At 37.8% G+C, this 19,544-nt stretch overlaps 1 protein-coding gene across 2 annotated transcripts in view; it reads left to right on the top strand.

Annotated features, from left to right (window-relative positions):
• Positions 1 to 19,544, top strand: part of DLG5 (discs large MAGUK scaffold protein 5) — a 96,226-nt gene that overhangs the window by 46,047 nt on the left and 30,635 nt on the right. For both annotated transcript variants that reach the window (XM_063405925.1, XM_063405922.1), the window contains exons 4-11: positions 5,131 to 5,274; positions 6,755 to 6,938; positions 10,170 to 10,429; positions 11,535 to 11,847; positions 15,702 to 15,932; positions 16,969 to 17,153; positions 17,784 to 17,909; positions 18,583 to 18,715. In XM_063405925.1, the coding sequence (XP_063261995.1) occupies positions 5,131 to 5,274; positions 6,755 to 6,938; positions 10,170 to 10,429; positions 11,535 to 11,847; positions 15,702 to 15,932; positions 16,969 to 17,153; positions 17,784 to 17,909; positions 18,583 to 18,715 (1,576 nt within the window). The remainder of the gene's footprint in view (positions 1 to 5,130; positions 5,275 to 6,754; positions 6,939 to 10,169; positions 10,430 to 11,534; positions 11,848 to 15,701; positions 15,933 to 16,968; positions 17,154 to 17,783; positions 17,910 to 18,582; positions 18,716 to 19,544) is intronic.

Here is a 19,544-nt window from a genome sequence, read left to right as displayed (position 1 = left end):
GCTTGCCTGGAAAGCATTAAGGAGCTTGCAATGTATATATGTTTCTTGTAACCTGCCTGCATCCTGGTGAAGTGGCCACATCCACGTTTCAGAGCTTCCAGTTGAATGCCTATTCCCACTTTGTCCAGCAATCTTTCTGTGGGACTGAGGGGAGAAGGTTTCATCTCTGTTGAGAAAAGAAAGCAAACAAGTTGCTTAGGCTTCATGGGTTTTGTTGTGGGAAGAGAAAGAAGACAGTGGATGAAGTATTTGGTGTTTTGAAAACAAGAGAGAAGGAAGGGAAATAGCTCTGAATACTTGGCTGGAGAACAGAAATGAGGAGAGGAAAAAATCTCAGCTATTCCTATGCTTTCTGCAAGGAGACAGAGGTTTGGATTTCGTGGAGTAAGTGTTTTTTAGAAGATCAGCTTTCTGGTATACATATGTTGGGGAGCTTGTAGCAGAAATATGTTCGGAATAAGGAATTCTCCTCCACTGAACATGCTTTTTAAGTCATTTAACAGCCAGCAGAACTTGTTCAGCTCATTTTAATATGAGGGCTGACATGTTATGAGGAAGACAGTACTCCAAGTATGAGTTAATTGTAAATAAGGGTTTTATTGGGTAGGCAATAGAATTCATTTATTTTAAAGGGTTAAAGATGTGCTGATGTTTAGATGTGTCTGGGTACACTGAGCACTTTTTGCCTGTACATGTATCGAACCTTGGAAAAAAATTGTAAGTCACTGAATCTGAAATAAGAGCAAAGAACAGATTTTCTGGGAGGTGTTGCCATCATGTGTATCTTTTCTGAGCTTTAATGTTTTGTTGTTGTTTGTTACTTCATCAGCTGTGTCTGTATGTGGTCAGGTGGTTAATTCAACTTTTTGGCTGTGTGAGGAGGTTAAGATTTGAACCAGTGAACTGGCATTGAGAGAATCTGGAGATTTTATAATCTCTGTAGCTTCTCATCGTAATGCCCCCTTCCTCCCTCCTGGACTTCTGAAGGCTCCTTTGAGAGCATCTTGTTCTATGTAACCATCTCAAAGCATTGTGGGGATGGGAAAGAAAAAGATTGTCAAATGTCAACATCTTTTGCTCAGCTTCCAGTTACTTAGTTAAATAGAAGATTTCTTCTTTGAAGTTGCTAGAGCTTAGGCATAGAGGATTTTATAGCTCACAATAATCTTCTCTATAATCCAGGATGCTATTAATAAAGTTCTGATGAGCTGTCCTCTAGACTGCCCTAGATTTCCCTTTGTCAAATCAATCCTTTGCTTTCAGTGTAGGATTTGTATGTTGTATAAAACATGAATGTTTGCAGTTTCAAGAGCAACTCATCAAAATAAACCTTATATTTGGGCAGTCCCTGGACAGTACATACTAGATGGATAATGCTGGCTTCCAAACAATCAGATATTTGAAGATTGGGAAATGAATGAAGATTATTAGTTGACATTCTTTTCCTTCAGTGTAAAAGCGACTACTGCTCCCATCTGCATACACATTTGTGGTTTTTGAAATCTCACTGGTATTTGTTTTACTTTTTGAATTCTCTGCTCTTACAAAAGTATAGTCTTCATCCTTCCAGGAGTGAAAGCCCAGACATGGTAAACTGTGAACCCTGAAGTGTGAAAGCTGAGAGCTGATGATGTGGATGGTGACTTTTACTGCCCTGGCTCTGTTTTCCTGGCAGTGTGTGCTGCAGTAACTGTGGCTGTACCAAACACAGGTGGTGCAGAGGCAGACCTGGACACGTCACCCTGGATGCTTCACAGCAGCTCTCAGCACATTTGCAGTCTGGGCTGCGCTGGCTGAGGAGGCTGCCAAACAGAGAGCTGTTCTCCAAAGCAAATGTTGACTAAGTCTAGAGCAGAGGCAGAGGAGCCACAGCAGTGGATTGTGATGTGCTGAGTCAGATCAGCATGTGCCGTCCTGCTGGCCAGGAGGAGGATTGCTCATGCTGTGCCTGTGGATTGACAGTGACTGTCCGTGTGCTTGTGTGCTGGAGATTAAGGAAAGGTTTCACCAAATAATTCAGCAAGCTCAAGTTGCCCTTTATAGACTTAAACCTGCTCTTATTACTCACATAATAATAATAGTAGGAGAGAATAAAACACAAATAAACTCCCTGAAAATTGTTTTTCATAAGAGACTGTTTTATATGTAATGTATAATTGTTGTTGCAATTGCAATAGTAAATGATAACTCCTTGGAAGCTGTTAGGTAGGATTGCCCAAAAAATTGGACCTGTGGTTGGCATTAACTTTTATGTGAGCATCAGATACATGTAAATGTCAGTCTCACTGTAGCCTTGTTTTATGGCCAGGGTAATTCCACTATAGCATGAAGGATTTTTGAAGTTCTTATACAAATATGAGAAAAACAGTTGGGCCTTTGACACCAGCATTTTAAATTTTGTTAATGTTTGAACAAGTGCTTTCAAAGTAGTAACTGATACTTCTCCTTTATTGAAACAAATTTTTTTTGTATTTTTCTTTGACATTTTAGCATAAAACTGTGGTGGTCTTGCTTAAATAAGAGTCAGCCACTACACGCAGTTGAATGGGCTGTTGTCTTGCAACAGTTTAGATTTTTGACTTCTGACCAATATTCCCTCTTCACTTATTTCTGTTTTTCTTGCTGAGACATAAAGCCTTGGAACAGCAGTGTGGAACATATGGCCTTGGATATCCATGTGGTTTTTATTGCATGTAGATGAGGTAGAATGCAGACTGTTATTTGTGGCACTGTTGGTCCTTCCTCATTGTGTAGGTTGGCTAATTTGTGTGGTTACCTACATAGTCTCCACATGTTTATAAGTGGTTTGTTGGGTTTTTTAATGTTGGTTCGGGTTTTGATTGGTTGGTTGGTTTTGGTTGTGGTTTTGTTTGTTTGTTTGTTTTTCTTAGAATAATGTCAGTGTTACTTCAGCAATATATGAAACACACGTGATGGGTGTCAGACTTGTAGAACAAGTTTCACCATAGCTTTCAGACTGGCCTAATAGTTTAATATGAACATCTGTTAACAGGTCTCAGTAAGCTTAATGTTACAGCTGAGAGTTAAACTGTACTCCAATTAATGCTGTCATTTAAGACTGTGGTGGACAGATGGTATCTACTTTCAATAATTTCACCCTGAGGTCTAATTTAAATCAATAACTTGGGTTTTAGTGATTCTGTCAAGGGTGTGAACATTTCAGAGCAAGTTTAACTTATGCTAACTATGTCTGTATTTTAAAAGAATAAGCCTTCACTAGTTGCAATGATGTCTATAGTACTGTGTGAGTAACATACTACTTTGGGTACCCCTCAAGAGTGAATTTAAAAATACCCTAAAAGACACGCCTGTAGACATGACTTGAATATTTGGTTACTTTACATGATTTTAGATTTTAATTGTTAGTAAAGTTTATTAATCAAGGAAGGGGTTGTTGTTTTGTTTTGGTTTTTTTTCCTCAGAAGGACTTCTATGGAGAAAAGGAGAAATTACAATTGAAGGCCTCACTATTCAGGAACCCAGATGCAACTGAGTTGCCAAAAAGTACCTTATAGCATACACACACCCCCAGAAAATCTGTGAACCAGATGTGGCTGGCATTTCCTTTTTTAAGTTTTGGGTTTTTGTTATTATTATTTTTTAACAACTCTTACCACTACAGTAGTGCAAAACCGTTTTCATTTTGATTCAATTTACAGCTGCATTTCAGTTCCAGAATCCGTGTTGCTGTTTTAGTATGAAGCAAAGAAAATTGTGATTGCTTTTCAGGCTGTGCTTACAGAGAAGCCATTTGGGGGAGTTCGAGGTCTGAGGGAGGAAGAGTGCAGCAATGGAACAAATCTGATATAAGAACAAGCAGAGTTAAATTAGAAAGCAATTGTTTTCTTTTAGAGGCATTCATTTTCTCTTTTGGTCGTTTGCTTGGTTTTTTTGTCATTGCCTATTGGGTTGTAGGAGACCCAGGGGATGATACAGGGACAGATGTCAGAAGCTTCATTTTGAAACTGGAAAATTCAATGGAGCAAAAATCCTGTGGCAGTACAGAGGAGGAACAATTCAATTCAGAGTCTCTTTTAGAAGCTTAGAGCTACAAAGCAAGAAGATATAATCCTTCTAATTTAGTTTCTAGCATGATGTACAAATCTAATTCTAATCTACAAATAAACATATCATTTACGAGTACCATACATTCTAGACTTAATCTATGCTGGTCAATTGCTTGATCCTATAGAGTATTTTAGAAAATTTCTCTCCCAATCATCCAAAAGAAATTTCAGTAAAAATTGGCTTATATTTTTTTCAGTTTACTGAAAAATGCTTGTTGGAGATTATATTGTGTTGGACATCTCTGATAATCCACATTTTGTTCAAATAATTATCTTACGGAAATGTGAGGTGGATCCTGACATGTTTTGTCATTATTTATAGTAATGAATATGGTAGCACCCAAAGAGGTGTGTAATTCAGCACAGTGGGTTGGTCTAGCAGGTCAAGCTCTGCCAGCACAGATGTGTGTGTTTGATACCCATTGGAAGGCTTTCTCTCAAGCCTGTGTTTCCCAGGGAGTCATGGACAAGGTCCTCCAGCTGTGCCTGTGAGAAGCTTTGTTTAGCCCAGCTCTCCATGCACATCCAGCTGACTCTGGCAGCCTCTTCCAGCCCTGCCCTCACTGCAGGTCTGGGCTTTGTCACTGAGGTTGAATGTGGTGGCACAGGAGAGCCAAGTGTGCTGTGATGGACTCGTTCTTGTACCAGTGGAAGTTCTGTTCTGTGGTAGTGCTGCTGCTCAGGAGAGAGGGACACACAGGTTCAGTAGCATATTAGTGATAATTAGGCAAAGCCATCCCATATCAGATGTTACATCACATTATAAAACTCATAAAAGTTCAAGTCAGTGACTTTTTAGTAGTGGTTGCATCTTAATGGGAACTGGTCAGTATTTAAATTAATATTATTAATTATATAACTATATATATAATTATATATATTATATATATTGTAACTTAAAAATATAAAAATACATTATATATATTATAACTTAATATCTCAACAATCGTGTGATAGCATTTTTTTATTGGATAGTAATTTCCCAGGCTTTTCATTCACTTTAGTAGCTGATATTTGACCTCATATTCTTTTTCCATGCTAGGCCTAGTCCAAAACCAAATCATGATTATGAAAGGCTGAAGATCCAATGTATGAAGGCCATGTCAGACCTACAGTCTCTGCAGAACCAACACACCAAGACACTGAAAAGGTGTGAAGAAGCAGCAAAAGAGGCAGATTTTTATCAGTAAGTATTAGTAAAGCTGTGCAAGGTAAGAATTTACCAGTCTGTGCTAGATCAAATAGTATTAGAACATGGTAATCAAGTAAGTTTTTAATGCTGTTTTTCCACTTAAATTGCAAGATCAGTGCTTGCATGAGATAAGACATTTCTGGCCCATTTGGAATGATCAGATATGGACTGCCTGTTTTACTTTTAGAAATTTGATATAGAAATCCTGAATGTCTTCATGGGGTCCAAATAAATGCCTGATAACTGATTTGAAGTTGCAGTTTAACAGCTCTACTGTCAGACTAGAGAGCAGAATATAATCCAAGAGAATGGAATTTCTTACTCTCTTTTAATAGATTGTGATAGCTCTTGTGACAATCTGTGGAAGTTTTAACAAAGGTTTAATTCAACTGTTATTTTCTCCTGTAGTAGTTGTTAAAACCTTGCTTTCCTTTAAAAAATCAAAAGTTTGCCTTCTAAAGAATTTATCATTTGCGCTGAAATCTGAATGACAGCAGATTAATAACCTACATGTAAAATTTACATATGCTTAATTGTGGGAATATAATTTGTGAATTTTTTTTTTTAACAGGTTGTTCTAATTTTAAGGAAACATTTTTAATGCTTTGGTCATTCTGTACAGGAAATGTTAATATTTCACTTCATGAGGAAGAAATACAACATATCTTAGAAGGCAAATTTTTTATATATAAATACATATTTAAATATTTACCAGCAAGTATGAGCGTTTAAATAGAACCATTCTGTTTCAACAATAGAAATACTTGTCAGTATTTAAAAGTTACTGTTACTGAAGTAATAGAATACATTCAGTTGACTTATCTGCTCATTGATTTAGTCTAATTTTAGGCTTGTAGCTTGAATTTTAATCTGAGTGATAGCCTCCTCATGTGGCTCTCAGTTGTTTAAATCAGAGTGTATTTCTTTCAATAATTACAGCTCTCATAATGAACTTTGGAGTAAATTTTTATCTTCAGTGTAGTTGAAACATACATAGTGTGTTTTTGTTGATTGTGGAGTTTTTTTGATAGTTTGCTGGGGTTTTTTGTTTTTAAAACAGTAGCACACAAGGAGATTTTTGTCATTTTCATCTGTTTTGTTTAGCTGCTGCTCAGCTGAGGAGCACAAGACAAAGTGGAAATGTTTGGTGGGATAATTCCTATTATCTCCAGAATCATCATATTATGCTATTGGTGTTTGTGTGTCTGCTTTTAACAGCTGTGAAATGTGGTAAATCCATCATCTCTTCTGATGAGGTTTAAGAGTGCTGTGCATGTCCGCGTATTTTCATACTTAACTTCCCTGTTTGTTTCTGGGTTTGGTTTTTTTTCCTGCTGCTTGGAATACACAAATATGCAGAACCGAGGTAGTTTAGCTTGCTTTCTTGGTAGGAAACTCGTGCTTGAAATGAATTACTGTGGGACTTTGTCCTTGCCAGTTGGCCTCTAAGAGCATTGTTTGTGTGCCGCGACAGCACGTTGCACAGCCGGCTGCTGAGCGACCAGTCCCAGCTGAAGGAGGACATGGACACCCTGAAGAGGAAGAACACGCAGCTGGTGCGGGAGCACAACCACCTGCAGCAGTCCTGCGAGGAGATGAAGAGGCTGCACGACGAGGACCAGAAGGAGATCACAGACCTGCGCAGCCAGCAGCAGCAGGTCAGCCTGCAGTGGGTGTGCTGGAGGAGACCGTGGCCTCTTCCCTTCTCTGAGAGACCTGAACGTGCAGCCTTGCTGCCCTCAGTGTCTCACACAAACAGCCCAACAGCTCCCAAACATCCTCCTTGCCTTGTACTGTATCAGGGGAGACAATGACATCTTGGTTACTAATTGATTTTCTTTGTCTAACTGGAAAAAAAGAATAAGGAGTATTTAAATGCAGAGATGAAAAAGCGTACACGAAGATGGTATTTGCATGGTATTTTTTTTAATGGGTAGAAAGGCATCAGAAATCTAACTTAAAGCTGCAAAATTACTAAAAATATCCTGTTTTCCTAGGATATTTTATGGGACAGGGTTTACTTTAAACTTGCACGCTATATTTGTTGTTTTTTTGGGACCAATCACAAAAGGTTGATGAATGTTTTTGAACTTGAAACAAAAAGACAAAGTTTTCAGTACTGGAAGAGTTGGACATTTCAGAACTTTAAATCACAGGCTGTCTCCAGGCCAGTGTTATTCACATATTCTGAAAATTTAAAAAAGCGTAATGCTAAGGAGCAGCTGGTTGTATCAGGTCCACTGTTCACCTATGAAAAGGTCTGTTCATTTAGTTAGAATTGTTACAGTAACGTGTGGAATGGTTAAACAGAATATCTGGGTTCACTGTGTGTAGGCTGATTCACAGGGCAAACTTGCTAGTCAAACATTAGGCTTCAGAAGCAAAATCTGTGCAAGCCAAAATAATTATTTGCTAGGGTAGGAGGGGCAAAGGTCAAAGCAAGCTGGATGTGCTGAATGGTACTTTAGGAGGTGTTTGAAGATAGTGCAAAGAAGAGGGAAGGTTTGTTCTTGCTTTTTATCCCTTTTTCTAACACTACCTTGTGAGGTCTGCTGTGAAACTGTTTAGTTGGTTCAGAAGAGAGCAGAAATGGTTTGCTGTGTCAGCCTGGGCAAATAGCTTAATTGGTCTGTGCCTCACTTTCCCAGTCTGCAGTGCAAGGATGCAGAACCTCTGAGACAAGACTATTCTCTTTTGCCGTTTGGTCCTGATGTTTGGAATTATCTGGAAGCACAGAAGGAGGCTGAGGTAGCATTGTCAGGATTGATTTAAAGAAATCCAGTCTCATGTCAACATCATGATTAAACCTTTAGAGAAAATGATGTATGTGACTCTTAGTGGGAAAATCGTGTAGCTCCATTTCTCAGCTTGTCAGAGTGATTCATGGTGGCTTGAAGGGGTGCCAAAAGTCTTATCTTGTCCCTGTCATTTCTCGTATGAATTAGTCTAACTCTGTGTTGATCCCTCTGACGTGTTGTTTCGTTGTCAGGCCATAACAAAATACATCTTGGTGGCCTGAGAGAGCAAAAGCTTTTGATCAAATTACTCTTTGTGTGGGATTGTCATGGATTTGCCATGTAGCAGCTGACCAGCTTAAGTTTCTGCTACTCACATATGGAGTTTCATGTTGCCATGGCTGTGTTCCTTGGGCCAGCTGGGACTATTTACTTTCTTTCATTGGGATTTTGAATGGGAGACGTTTATTGCACTGGTGTGTCCATCTTCCTCTGGCAAATCTGTTAGCAAGTTTGTGCTGAATCCCATCCAATTTCTTGTGTATTAGTCCTTCTTTGTTTAGTGTGTTTTCATCATAAATACATTACATGTATGCTTTAGACAGTGAGAAGTGCTTTGTTTCTGTTTGAATTCCTAAATAATTTGTTCTCAAATCTGTTCTTAAACTCATTTGGGAAGTAGTCTTCAGGCAAATGGCTTTCTTGAGGGGGTTTAAATCTATGCATTTACATTTACGTATGCCTACAGTTTACCACGTGTTCAGCTTATCTGACATGGCTCACTGAAGCACGCTGGCTAACCACGTGTGCAGCTCTGTGCTGTTGGATCCATTGAAGATTGGGATATGTATGGAAATAGCCCAAGTGCAGTCTTGTTCCAGGGCCACATTTATATATCTTGGTTAGTTAAAGGGGACCGGTGTCAGGCTGCAGAACCTTTGTCTCTGCTCTGTTCTCTTGCCTGTGTAGCCAAGTGGTTTATTAACAATGACAGTGGTTAGCCTTCACCTCTGGGCAATGAGGAGTGGGCAGCCTCGTGCTCTCCCCTTCCCTTCGGGTCTGCAGGCACCCAGGTCCTTCCACACTCACAAACTGGTCCTTACTTGAATATAAGACACAAAAGATGAGGACCCAATTTGTTCAGGATAGCTGCTGCTTCTTGGTTTCAAATTTTTATAGAGCTCCTGTTTTCTTCTGTTTTCCTTCTAGCTTTTTAATACTTTTTATTTTCAGATAGTTAGGGATGTACCTGTGTAGGCTAATATTAGTATTATATAGTTCCTGGCACCTCTCTATATAGAGCATTCCTGTTTCTTTCCATTGCTCCATCGGGGCCAGATTTCAATTTAAAAGACAAAACCAGAAAAAAAGGAGCATAGAATTAAAAAAAAAGCTTTAGGCTTTATTTCAGGCGTATTTTTTGTCTTTTGAGAATGAACAAGGACTAGATTTGCTGGCACTCATTAGGGCCTTCTTATGTTGTTGCTGGTCATGTATCATCAGTGTTGCAATTTACAGCAAGATTCCTCCGTTGATGTAACTTAATTTAAAGCTAAGATTCAGGTCAGGCTTTATTCATGTTGAAATGGATTTTTCTCTTCCTGTTCATCTTTTATGTATGCTTGTTGAAACACAAACCTCTGTGGGAAGTTCCCAGATGAAATATTGTATGAATATTAAAATAATATGCCTGAGTGCATAACATGTTTTGGATAGATTTTATTCTCATTAAGTTTTTAATTATTTAATTAATTCGGAGGAGACAGGCAACCTATCGTGAATGCCACCTCGTGGGCATCTCCTAAATTACCACTATCATCTTGGTCATCAAGTAGTGATTACCTCTTGTTAAAACTACAAAAACAATGTGGGTTTAGTAGGTGTTCATAACAATTGCCATTAGAGAGGGATTTTCATACACTTATGTTTTTGTGATAAAGCAGACTTCTAACTCAACAGAAAACAGGTGTAATAATGCTTAGAGTAACAGTAGCACTTAAAAGAGGTTCGGTCTTTCCTTAGTCATTAAAAAGAATGATTACTAAAATTGGTTAATATATTTCTGCTCTAATTTTGTTTCTTATCTATCTATTTGAAATCAAATTTATTGAACTGGTTAACAGTAAAGGTTGAGTTTCTGGCCTTTTTTTGAAGGTTATGAAGCAGAATGGATCATCAGAGATACTAAATAAGCTTTATGACACGGCCATGGACAAGCTGGAGGGTGTGAAGAAGGACTACGACGCGCTGCGGAAGCGGTACAACGAGAAGATCGCGAGCCACAACACCGACCTGAGCCGCCTGGAGCAGGCTGAGGAGGAGAACAGGCGGCTGCAGAAGCAGATTGACATGCTCATGAAGCAAAGGGACACGGCTATTCATTTCCAGCAGCAATATTCATCCTCTCTCAGGAGGTATAACCGCATTTTGGTGCCTTTGACTTATCAATTTTAATGTAATTTCCATTGTGCCTGAATCAGAAATACGTTTCTAATCTTTTTTCTAAAATTTTCCTCTAGTGTATGTAGTGAGTAAGCATGTGTATTGCGATGAATAAGCATGTGTATTTATATAAAATTTTCTGAAAGGTTCTAGAATGTGTGATGGGGGTGCTAATTTGGAGAAATGGTGCATTTTCTTAAGAAAAGAGTTTCCCATTTACCGTTTTGGAGTTGTATGTGGAATTTTAACCATTGTTTAGTTTGTGTGAGTGAGGGATACTCTGCTTTTCAACCAATGTTTATTTTGTGCTGTAAATACCGCAGTCAAATATAAGCAGAATTTTGTTAAACCTCAGACTTTGTTTGAGACAAACTCCTTAACTCCTGGTGAGCCTGTATATATACCTTCTTATTTAAATACTAAAAGCAAATCAATAAGGGAGTAGAATTTCTAAAGGTGTTTTGCAGATGAGGATCATCTCAAGCCTAAGTTGAGTACTAAGTTAAGTACTTTTCATGCAATTAGGATTGCAGACTGGGGGGACTGTGAGACAGGGCTTTGGGCTGGCAGAGTTCTGTGGCTGCAGGAGTCTTGCTTCAGTGAGAAGGTGCTGCTACGAGCAGTGCACGTGCTAAAATAAAAGGGCACAGACACTCATAGCACACTCACCCCCCTCTCTGCCCCTTGATACCAACATACACAGTTAGCCTATGGGGTAGAGAGGACATCAGCACAACCAGGACTGCAAAGAGCATTCTTGGGTGAGTTGAGAATGTTTTCATTCACTGTTAGGGGTGATGCACAACTCCAACAGATCAAAGCCAAAACATGGTTTTCTCCACCTTTGTAAATTGTTCCTTATAATGATTTTGGTTCAGTCCTTAAAGAGGTTCTGTAAAATTCCTTGAAGTTTACTAACATTCCTGAAGCAGTGGTTATTGTGCAGCACAGAGAATACATTTTCTCACAAGTCCTCTGTGGTTGTTTCGCCAATGGATGCATTGGGTTACCCACCCAAATCCTTAATATATGAAAATGACTAACAAGTGTCTTACTAGTGTTTGTGCTTGTTTTTAGGTTTGAATCAGTACAGCAGGAGCTAAGCAACGCCACGGCACAAAATAAAGAGTTGCAGAGAGAGATGGAGCGATTACAGTCAGAGGTGACAAGGTTCAAAACAATGCAGCTGAAAGCAGCCAAGGATGCAGAAAAATACAAGGAGGAAAGGGATTCAGTTTTCAATGAGTACCGCCTCATAATGAGTGAGAGAGATCAAGTAATCAAAGAGGTAGATAAGCTTCAGACAGAGCTGGAGCTTGCGGAGTCCAAGCTGAAGAACACTTCTTCGGAGAAGCGAGTGGCCAGTGAAGAGATGGAAGCTTTAAGACAGGTATTAAGCTATTGTTTCAGTGGGGAAGGGAAATGAGCATATGTTGTTGATGCTGGAACCAGGAATGTATGACTGATGAATGGAAAATAACAATCCACTGCAAAGAGGAAATTTTGTTCTGATGTTTTCCTATACCGGTCCTTTTTATTGCCAATTTCCATGTTTGAACAGAGTACCTGCCAACTGAAATTTGCTATACACTTAATTCTGTCCTGCACATTATAAATCCTTTCCTCTGCTGTGTTAGAATTTTATATCTTCTTAAGTAATGCTCTCTATAATAATATAGCTCTAAATATTCATAATTTTAAAGTTTTAACCTCTGCAGGAACCACTGGGTCCTGTGTGCTATGGCTTAAGATGGTGCATGATCAAGTCATCTCAAATACTTACCCAAAGCCTGTGCTGACATGCATGTTCTTACTCGTTTGCCCTTCTACTGCCTATAAGTTAGAGGATGTTTGGGAGATTTTGTCTTTTGAATTCAGGCATGCCTTAAAGTGCGTGAAACCAGAACGTTCTGTTTTTCAGCAATATGTTCTGATAAATATATTCTTATAAATAAATGCTTCTATCACAGCCATGTCAGAATGAAGCTGTTATGATTTGCAGAACACAGTTTGCTGCTCAGTTTCATTTCCGCTGACATGCATTCACTTGATTATTTGGTTTACAAATACTTCATCCAGCATGAAATAGATACAAGCAAATGTATTCCATTGCCTATAAATCTTATTTTCCTCTTTTCACATCATTACATCTGAACAAAATATTCTTACAAAAAATTATGGGTGGAGCTTTCTTTTAAATAAATCACACCATTTTTTGAAGAACATAAGTGGGCTGTGATATGTGGCGTCAGAGCTTCTAAGTGTGACTAAATTGTGGTTTTAAAAAGTCATATTTTCCAGCCCTGCATATTTGTTAGCTCAATAATTCAGCTCTACAGTGAATGAGGTTTTAATACGTTTCATACCTCTTGTACTTTCATCAAAGCATTCAAGCTAATCGAAATGTCTATTGATTTCAGTGGGATCAGGGTAGGTTAGGAATACTCATGGAAATAGCCACAATTAGTCATTCTGTTCCAATTTGTTATATCTGTCATTCTGGCACTATGAGTAATTTGCTGAAGTGCCTTGAGGGGCAGGGAATTAAAATTTTAAATACATGGATATTGACTTGAAAGGGTGTTTGAACAAGAATCAGCAAGGGCCTAGGAGTGGGGAGCATGGTGTGGCAAGGCAGAGACATGGTTTTCTTTACCCTCAGAACTAGCCCTTCAGAAAGCAAAAATAGCTGCTGCTGAAGTGTTCTAAAAGGTGTAAAATAGCCATACTTGAGTTGTCTTTTTGCTCCTGCTTTTCTTTCCTGTAGTATGACTCTTCTCCTTGTAAAAAGGTACACTCTTGTGTCACATAGTACTGGCTTGATGCAGCCTTGTTCAATGTATAAGGGATTTGGTAGACCTGTTGAGAAAAATGTTTGAAACAGTAAAAAAAAGTATGGATCAATGTATTGATTCACTTGAAATAGTATCCTGAAATATGTCCCCTGTAAGTGGGATTATCCTCTCAGTGCACAGTTGTTCTGGTGCCCTCTGAAAAGGCAACCTAATGGTTTTCACTTTTCTTGTGATATATGGCACCCTTAAGTGCCCTATTTTGTAGTGCTCATTGATTGTTTAAAACAGCACTGAACCCATTTAGATAATTTTAAATGTAGTTTCTTCCCTAAAGCTTGTGTTTGCTAGTGTACCTTTGGTGTCCTAGAGAAATCGTAAAGCAACTGAAATGGAGAAGAGGTTGATTTTTTTTAAAGCATTATATCTGAGCAGGTACTGATGAGGTCAGGGCATTTCCAAGTTAGACATGTAAGCTTTTATAAGTCACACATGCCCAAAGTTATGGGTTCAGTAGACATTTAAAATGTACTCATTTTCTGGTATTTATAAATGACAGAAGAAATCTCATTTTTTTTTGCACTAATGGACAATTTTGGATTAAGTTCTCATGAACTCACTCACTCAAAGCCAGGGATTGGATGTTAGAGATTTCCCCCTCTCCTTTCTCCAATGGTGCTTTTTTGTTTGGCATAATCTTTTGCTCTGGCAAATACTTACAATGTTATATTTCTTCTCAGTGATAGTCGGTTTTCCCCTCAGTTTAACAGATCTGTTATATTTTGTCCTTATGTTATATTCAAATGTGAGAACTTCCTAAAAACACAAAAATAATTCACAAATTCAGAATCTTTCAACTCAAACTGCTGTACTGTTTTCAAACAGAATCTGTTCTAGTCAGTGCCAAATGGTGCATTCCCTTGTGCTGTGTAGTTGTAATTTTGTGCAAATGTCGTAGGAAAAAGAGGTAAAATTTTACCACTGACCACTGGAGGCAATGGCTGCTCCTATTCAGATGGTTTATATTGAGCATACTGAATTAAACTGTGGTAGTGTGTATTTTTTCCAATCTCTTTAAAGGACTGTAAATTCTTGTTTAGTGAAGGCCTTGCTGAGAACTTTCCCTCTGCCTTGGTGACTTTCATCTCAGCTGCTTGAGAGAAAAGACTTAATATTTTTGTGGAAGTTTTATATACATATTTGAATGCACATTTTATACAAACTGTAGTTAAACAGTGAAAAATGCTGTTTTCAGTACTAAAACTTGTCTGCACCAACAGACAGTTCAGGGATTTTTCTCTCTTCAGAGTTACTGAGCAAGGAAGGTTTTACTGGTGTTAAAAGCACTTGGGTGTTATGGTAACTGAGATTCACTTAGAGAGTGAGTAATTAATTCAGTGCTCGTCTGCTAATCTACAGCAAAAATGGCACTCTTAATGTCCCTCTTAATACTCTGACTAGCCTTAATTAGATGCACATCTCAAAACCAATTTTGTTAGTAGAGCAAAATGCAATTGTCATCTGTGCTTTAAATATTCAGTTTTATTCTTTGCAAACTGTACAGGTAAATAAACAAGAACCAGTTTATGACATGGTGTCTTTGTATCCTTAAGCACTTCAACCCTTTCTTTCTTTTGCTTTTGAGATGTCAGCTGTCTGTGGTGAGTTTTTGGCAATCAAAACATCAGTCGTTTGCACCTAGGAGTGCCTATGTGTTTGAGTTCTTTGTAGCTATTGACTGAATGCTTCTAGAGACCTGAGCCATCTGATATGTAGTGGCTGAAACTGGATTTTTCAGTGACCTATTCTTCTAATGGGAAGTCTAATTTCAATAATTTGAGAAGGGCAGATTTTATTTTAGAACACTTCTACGTTTGCCTTATCTTTTTTGTTACAGTGCAGTTGAATTCCACACTTAAGATGTACTGTCATTCTGCTTTATAGAATATTGTAGTTTTATCTGTAACATTCTGTAGCACATTGGTATCTTAATGGCATATAATTTTAATGTTCTTTCAAAACTTAGGGAGAAGCTGTAAGATGCTTATGTACCTGGGTTGTCTAAATTACTTCAGTCCTGTAAAATTGAAGCAGTTAAAAAATATTTGTAATATAGTCTTACCCTTTGTCATATTTAACAACTTTTTTTAAAAACACGAAGTCTGTCTGGTTAATAACCTTTTCTTGTTTAGGTTCTTCAAAGCTATCAGTGCTTCCAGAATCTTGCTTACTTTTGACAAAGCACTGTGCTCATGTGATGATGTGATATTTTTAATACCACATTTAATATTCTTTGCTAGTACTTACTTGTACGTAATGTGATCTGCCTCCATTTTTCAGAACATCAGTGGTAAACTCTAGGCTTTTAAGGTGCCATGACGTGTATTCAATTGGAAAGATGAACTATTTCCTTCTGAACATAACCTGCTGCAAACAATGGATCTTGTTTTAGGAACTAAACTCTGCTCTAGTGGAAAGAGATCGAGCGATTTGTGAGAGGAATGAGTTACTGGAAAAATACTGTCATGAAGTGAAGGACAAAGCTGAGGCCCAGAAGGAACTTGATCAAGCTTGCAAGGATATAGAGACAGTGAAGGAAGAAAGAGATGTTGCCAGGAAAGAGAGAACAGAAGCTATCATCCAGAGAGACCATCTGCTAAGGGAATATTATCAAGCCCGTCAGGTATTGCAAGTCTTTACTGATGCCTTTTTCTTTCTACCTTAGTTAGGTCAGTAACTTGCAAGAGATGAAAGGTCCTGGCACATTGGGAGTCTTCCCTCTTTTCCTCAAGTCACTCTCAAATACAAACAAGCGCATCTATGTTCTTCAAGACATACTGATACAAATTCTTTTTTGGAAGAAACGAAGTTGTTCTTCATATTAAGTGTCTGTAAATATAAATAGAAAAAGTTTACATTTTAACCAAATTGTAATGAGTCAGTAAGTCTAGGTTCATTAGTTTCATTTATATTCTTGAAACTACCCACACACAGTTGTTTGCAAGCCCACAGCTTCTGGAGGGCTGTACTGTTGTAGTTGGCTTGTGTTATTGTGCTGCAAGCTTGGAGTTTTCTCTGTGTATTTGTCTTACTGTTGTCACCACCTCTCTTGTTCAAAATAGGGAATTTTGGAGGTTAACTTAAGAATAGGGTAATTCTTATCTAAACTAAGAAGCATTAAATAAAAACCTTCTTTCAGCTCTATTGCTCTTCAGTTTCATTTGGAATTAAGGGACCTGTATGAATCCCAGTTCTTGGGATTGTTATCTTAGGGTAAATAACAGGAAATTAGTGCAGGAATATGTTTTAATGCAGAAAATATGTATTGTCTCTAAATACTATATATATACTATATGCAGTTGCATATAGTAGTGTATCTGATTTCTAAGTATACTTGGTTTTTTCTGTCTGCTAAGCAGAACAAGATTGAAGCACAGAATGTCATCTCTGAAATATGAAACATTCACTGATGTTATTTTGAAGTGAGGATTCTTATTCACGTAATTGTTACGTGTGTGCTACTGGATGAAATGCATTACAGCAGGTTTTATCTTCCCTCCCACCCCCCACCCCCCAAATTGGTGCTAAAATAAATGAATATTTTTCACAGAATTACAAGAATTGAGTACATCAGGCAACATACAGAAAGTAAAAGCTCTTTGTGCATATGTACCTAAAAATTGTGCCTAAAATACTTATCTGTGTTTCTTAATTCCTAGATACAAGATTCTGCTACCCTAGACATAGAGAGAGCAAACAAAGAAATTGAAATGCTTCGGAAGCAATATGAGGCAATGTCACAAGAACTAAAGGAAGCTGTCCAGGAAGCAGAAGTAGCCAAGTGTAGGAGGGATTGGGCCTTTCAAGAGCGGGATAAGATTGTTGCAGAAAGGGAAAGCATACGGTAAACAACTGCTAGATGATATCTGAGTGATCTCTGTAACACCTGCTGTGCAGCTGATGCCCCTCGAGGACGGCTGGATTTTGCCAGCGCTTCCTCTGCATTAGCTGTCACGTGGTGATTTTTTTTTAAATGTTGAGGGCACCTTACAAGATCTTTGTCATTTTCTGTGCTTTCATAAGCAAAATGTCTGTGGTCAATACCCTTGAGTCTAACAGCACTGCTGTGCAGGAACAGCCAATTGTGCTATCTTTTAGGCATGCTATACTAATAATCCTGCTGTAGCTCTCGTCCTGTACATAATTCTTTGCCTGTGGGGACATGCACAAAAAGTATCCAATATATTTGCTACTAAATATATCTAAGGAACTAAGAAAATACTTAAATAAAAGGCTTTTTTTTTTCTGCTAGTTTAAAGAAGATAAGTATAAATAAGGTTCTGAAAGGGATAAAGGGATAAAGAATTAAGACCCAGCATATGTCATTTTTTTCTTCCTTATCCTTTTTTTATTTTGCCAATAGGAAACTTTTGAAACTGTTCTTTGGAATTTTACATTAACTATACAGTGTGGTAAAACCAGTTTACTTTAATAGGTTTTTAAGTAACTAGATTAACACCCTTTTCTTTTCAAGAACTTTGTGTGACAACTTAAGGCGGGAGAGAGACCGCGCTGTGAGTGACTTGGCTGAAGCTCTTCGCAATCTGGATGACATGAGAAAGCAGAAAAATGATGCTGTTCGTGAGCTGAAGGAACTGAAGTATGTCACAGAAATGACCAAACTGCATGAAAGTTTGTGATGAAAACTTCGTTGTTAGCTGTGTTCTTAACTGAACCATTTGTTGTTATAGCTGTAGGCAGCAGGCATTCATGTTGTTGTGTGTGGAAGCATTGCTTATATTTTTAGTTATCATGGAAATTATTATGCTGGACTTAATCAGTTTTATCTTATTAATGAGACTCACAGTGTAAGCTTTGTGCTGTGGAGGTACACTTAAGCAATATTGGGGTCTTTTCACTGAAGTCACATTAGCTGCAGCTCAGTTCCTCTCAACTGTTTTACTCACTGGTTTATGGGAAGAGTTTTTGCCATTGGTATTTATCATGCCCTAGATAGTGATAGAGCCCATCTGAGGGTAAATTAAATGCATTTTGGGAGGTGTGAGAAACCTAGTTGTGCACTTAGTCAAGTAAAAATATTGCAAAAAATGTAAGGCTATGTTAAGACAATAAGTAGAAATGGAAAGTCAATTTGATAGCAGACCAAGAATATTGGAAAGACAGAAGCTGAAGGAAATTTTTGACACAGCTTGAGTTTTTGATTTAGAAAACCAAATATAATATCTATGACAATCATAAGATTATTTTTCAATTTAAAAGGATGTGGTCTGTGTCTGTAAGAAATAAAAAGTCTAATAATTTTCTTTGCCTAGGGAAAAGATGGAAAATCAGTTGGAAAAGGAGGCCAGATTTCGTCAATTGATGGCCCATAGTTCCCATGACTCAGCCATAGATACAGATTCTCTGGAATGGGAAACAGAAGTGGTAGAATTTGAAAAAGACAGAGTAAGTAAAATCATACACTGCATTTTCTTGTGTATTGGATAGCTCTGAAGCCAATTATAGTCTTTAAATACTAGGTAAGATTAAAAATATGATTTTGGTCTTTTTAGTTCTCTGTTGTTTGGCAAGGAACCTTGTAGGTGCACATGGAGGCACCAAGTGCAGTTACAGCTACATGAAAGTAGTTGAAAAAACCAAGCTATTATATACAAGCTTTATAATTTTCTTCATATGCATTATAAATAAAAGTATTTCATACATCTAATGTTGCAGGGTACCCAGGTCCATGTAGTATAGTGGTCTTTAAGTCTGTGATTGACTGCAGACATGGGAGTGCTAAGGCAGCCAAAACTTCAGATGTGAAGGAAACAGTGATATTAGAGGCCAGTCTTTTACTGACAAGAACACTTAAAATCTATTCATGAAATAGTTAATATTTTATACTAAGCTATTTCTCCTACTTTGGCTCAAATCTGCTGGTTAGAAATTTTAAAGTATTAAAAGTACTTATTCATGGTGAACATGTATTTTAGGGCAACATTACTGTTCAGTTTGCAAATATGGCATGAAAGGAGATGCTAATCTCTTGCTTGTCTGTAGAGGAAATTAAATCCCTTTTCTATTTTGGCATACCAAGTAAAGTTCTTAAGTTTAGCAATCCAGATAACATCTAATTCCTCTCATTATCCTACTAGTATTTTTCTCCATATAATTTCACTTTTTTCATTGTAGTCTAAAATTTTTAATTTGCTGCAATGCATCTAATTTTTGACTTCTCTTCTTTGTGAAATGTTTGGTTGGTACATCCCATTGTTAATGGTAACTTTTTTGA

The sequence above is a fragment of the Prinia subflava genome, chromosome 9 (assembly GCF_021018805.1).
Source record: "Prinia subflava isolate CZ2003 ecotype Zambia chromosome 9, Cam_Psub_1.2, whole genome shotgun sequence".
In the NCBI taxonomy this organism is placed as follows: Eukaryota; Metazoa; Chordata; class Aves; order Passeriformes; family Cisticolidae; genus Prinia; species Prinia subflava.
Note: the sequence above shows the minus strand (reverse complement) of the source record. Positions and strands in the feature narration are given on the sequence as shown.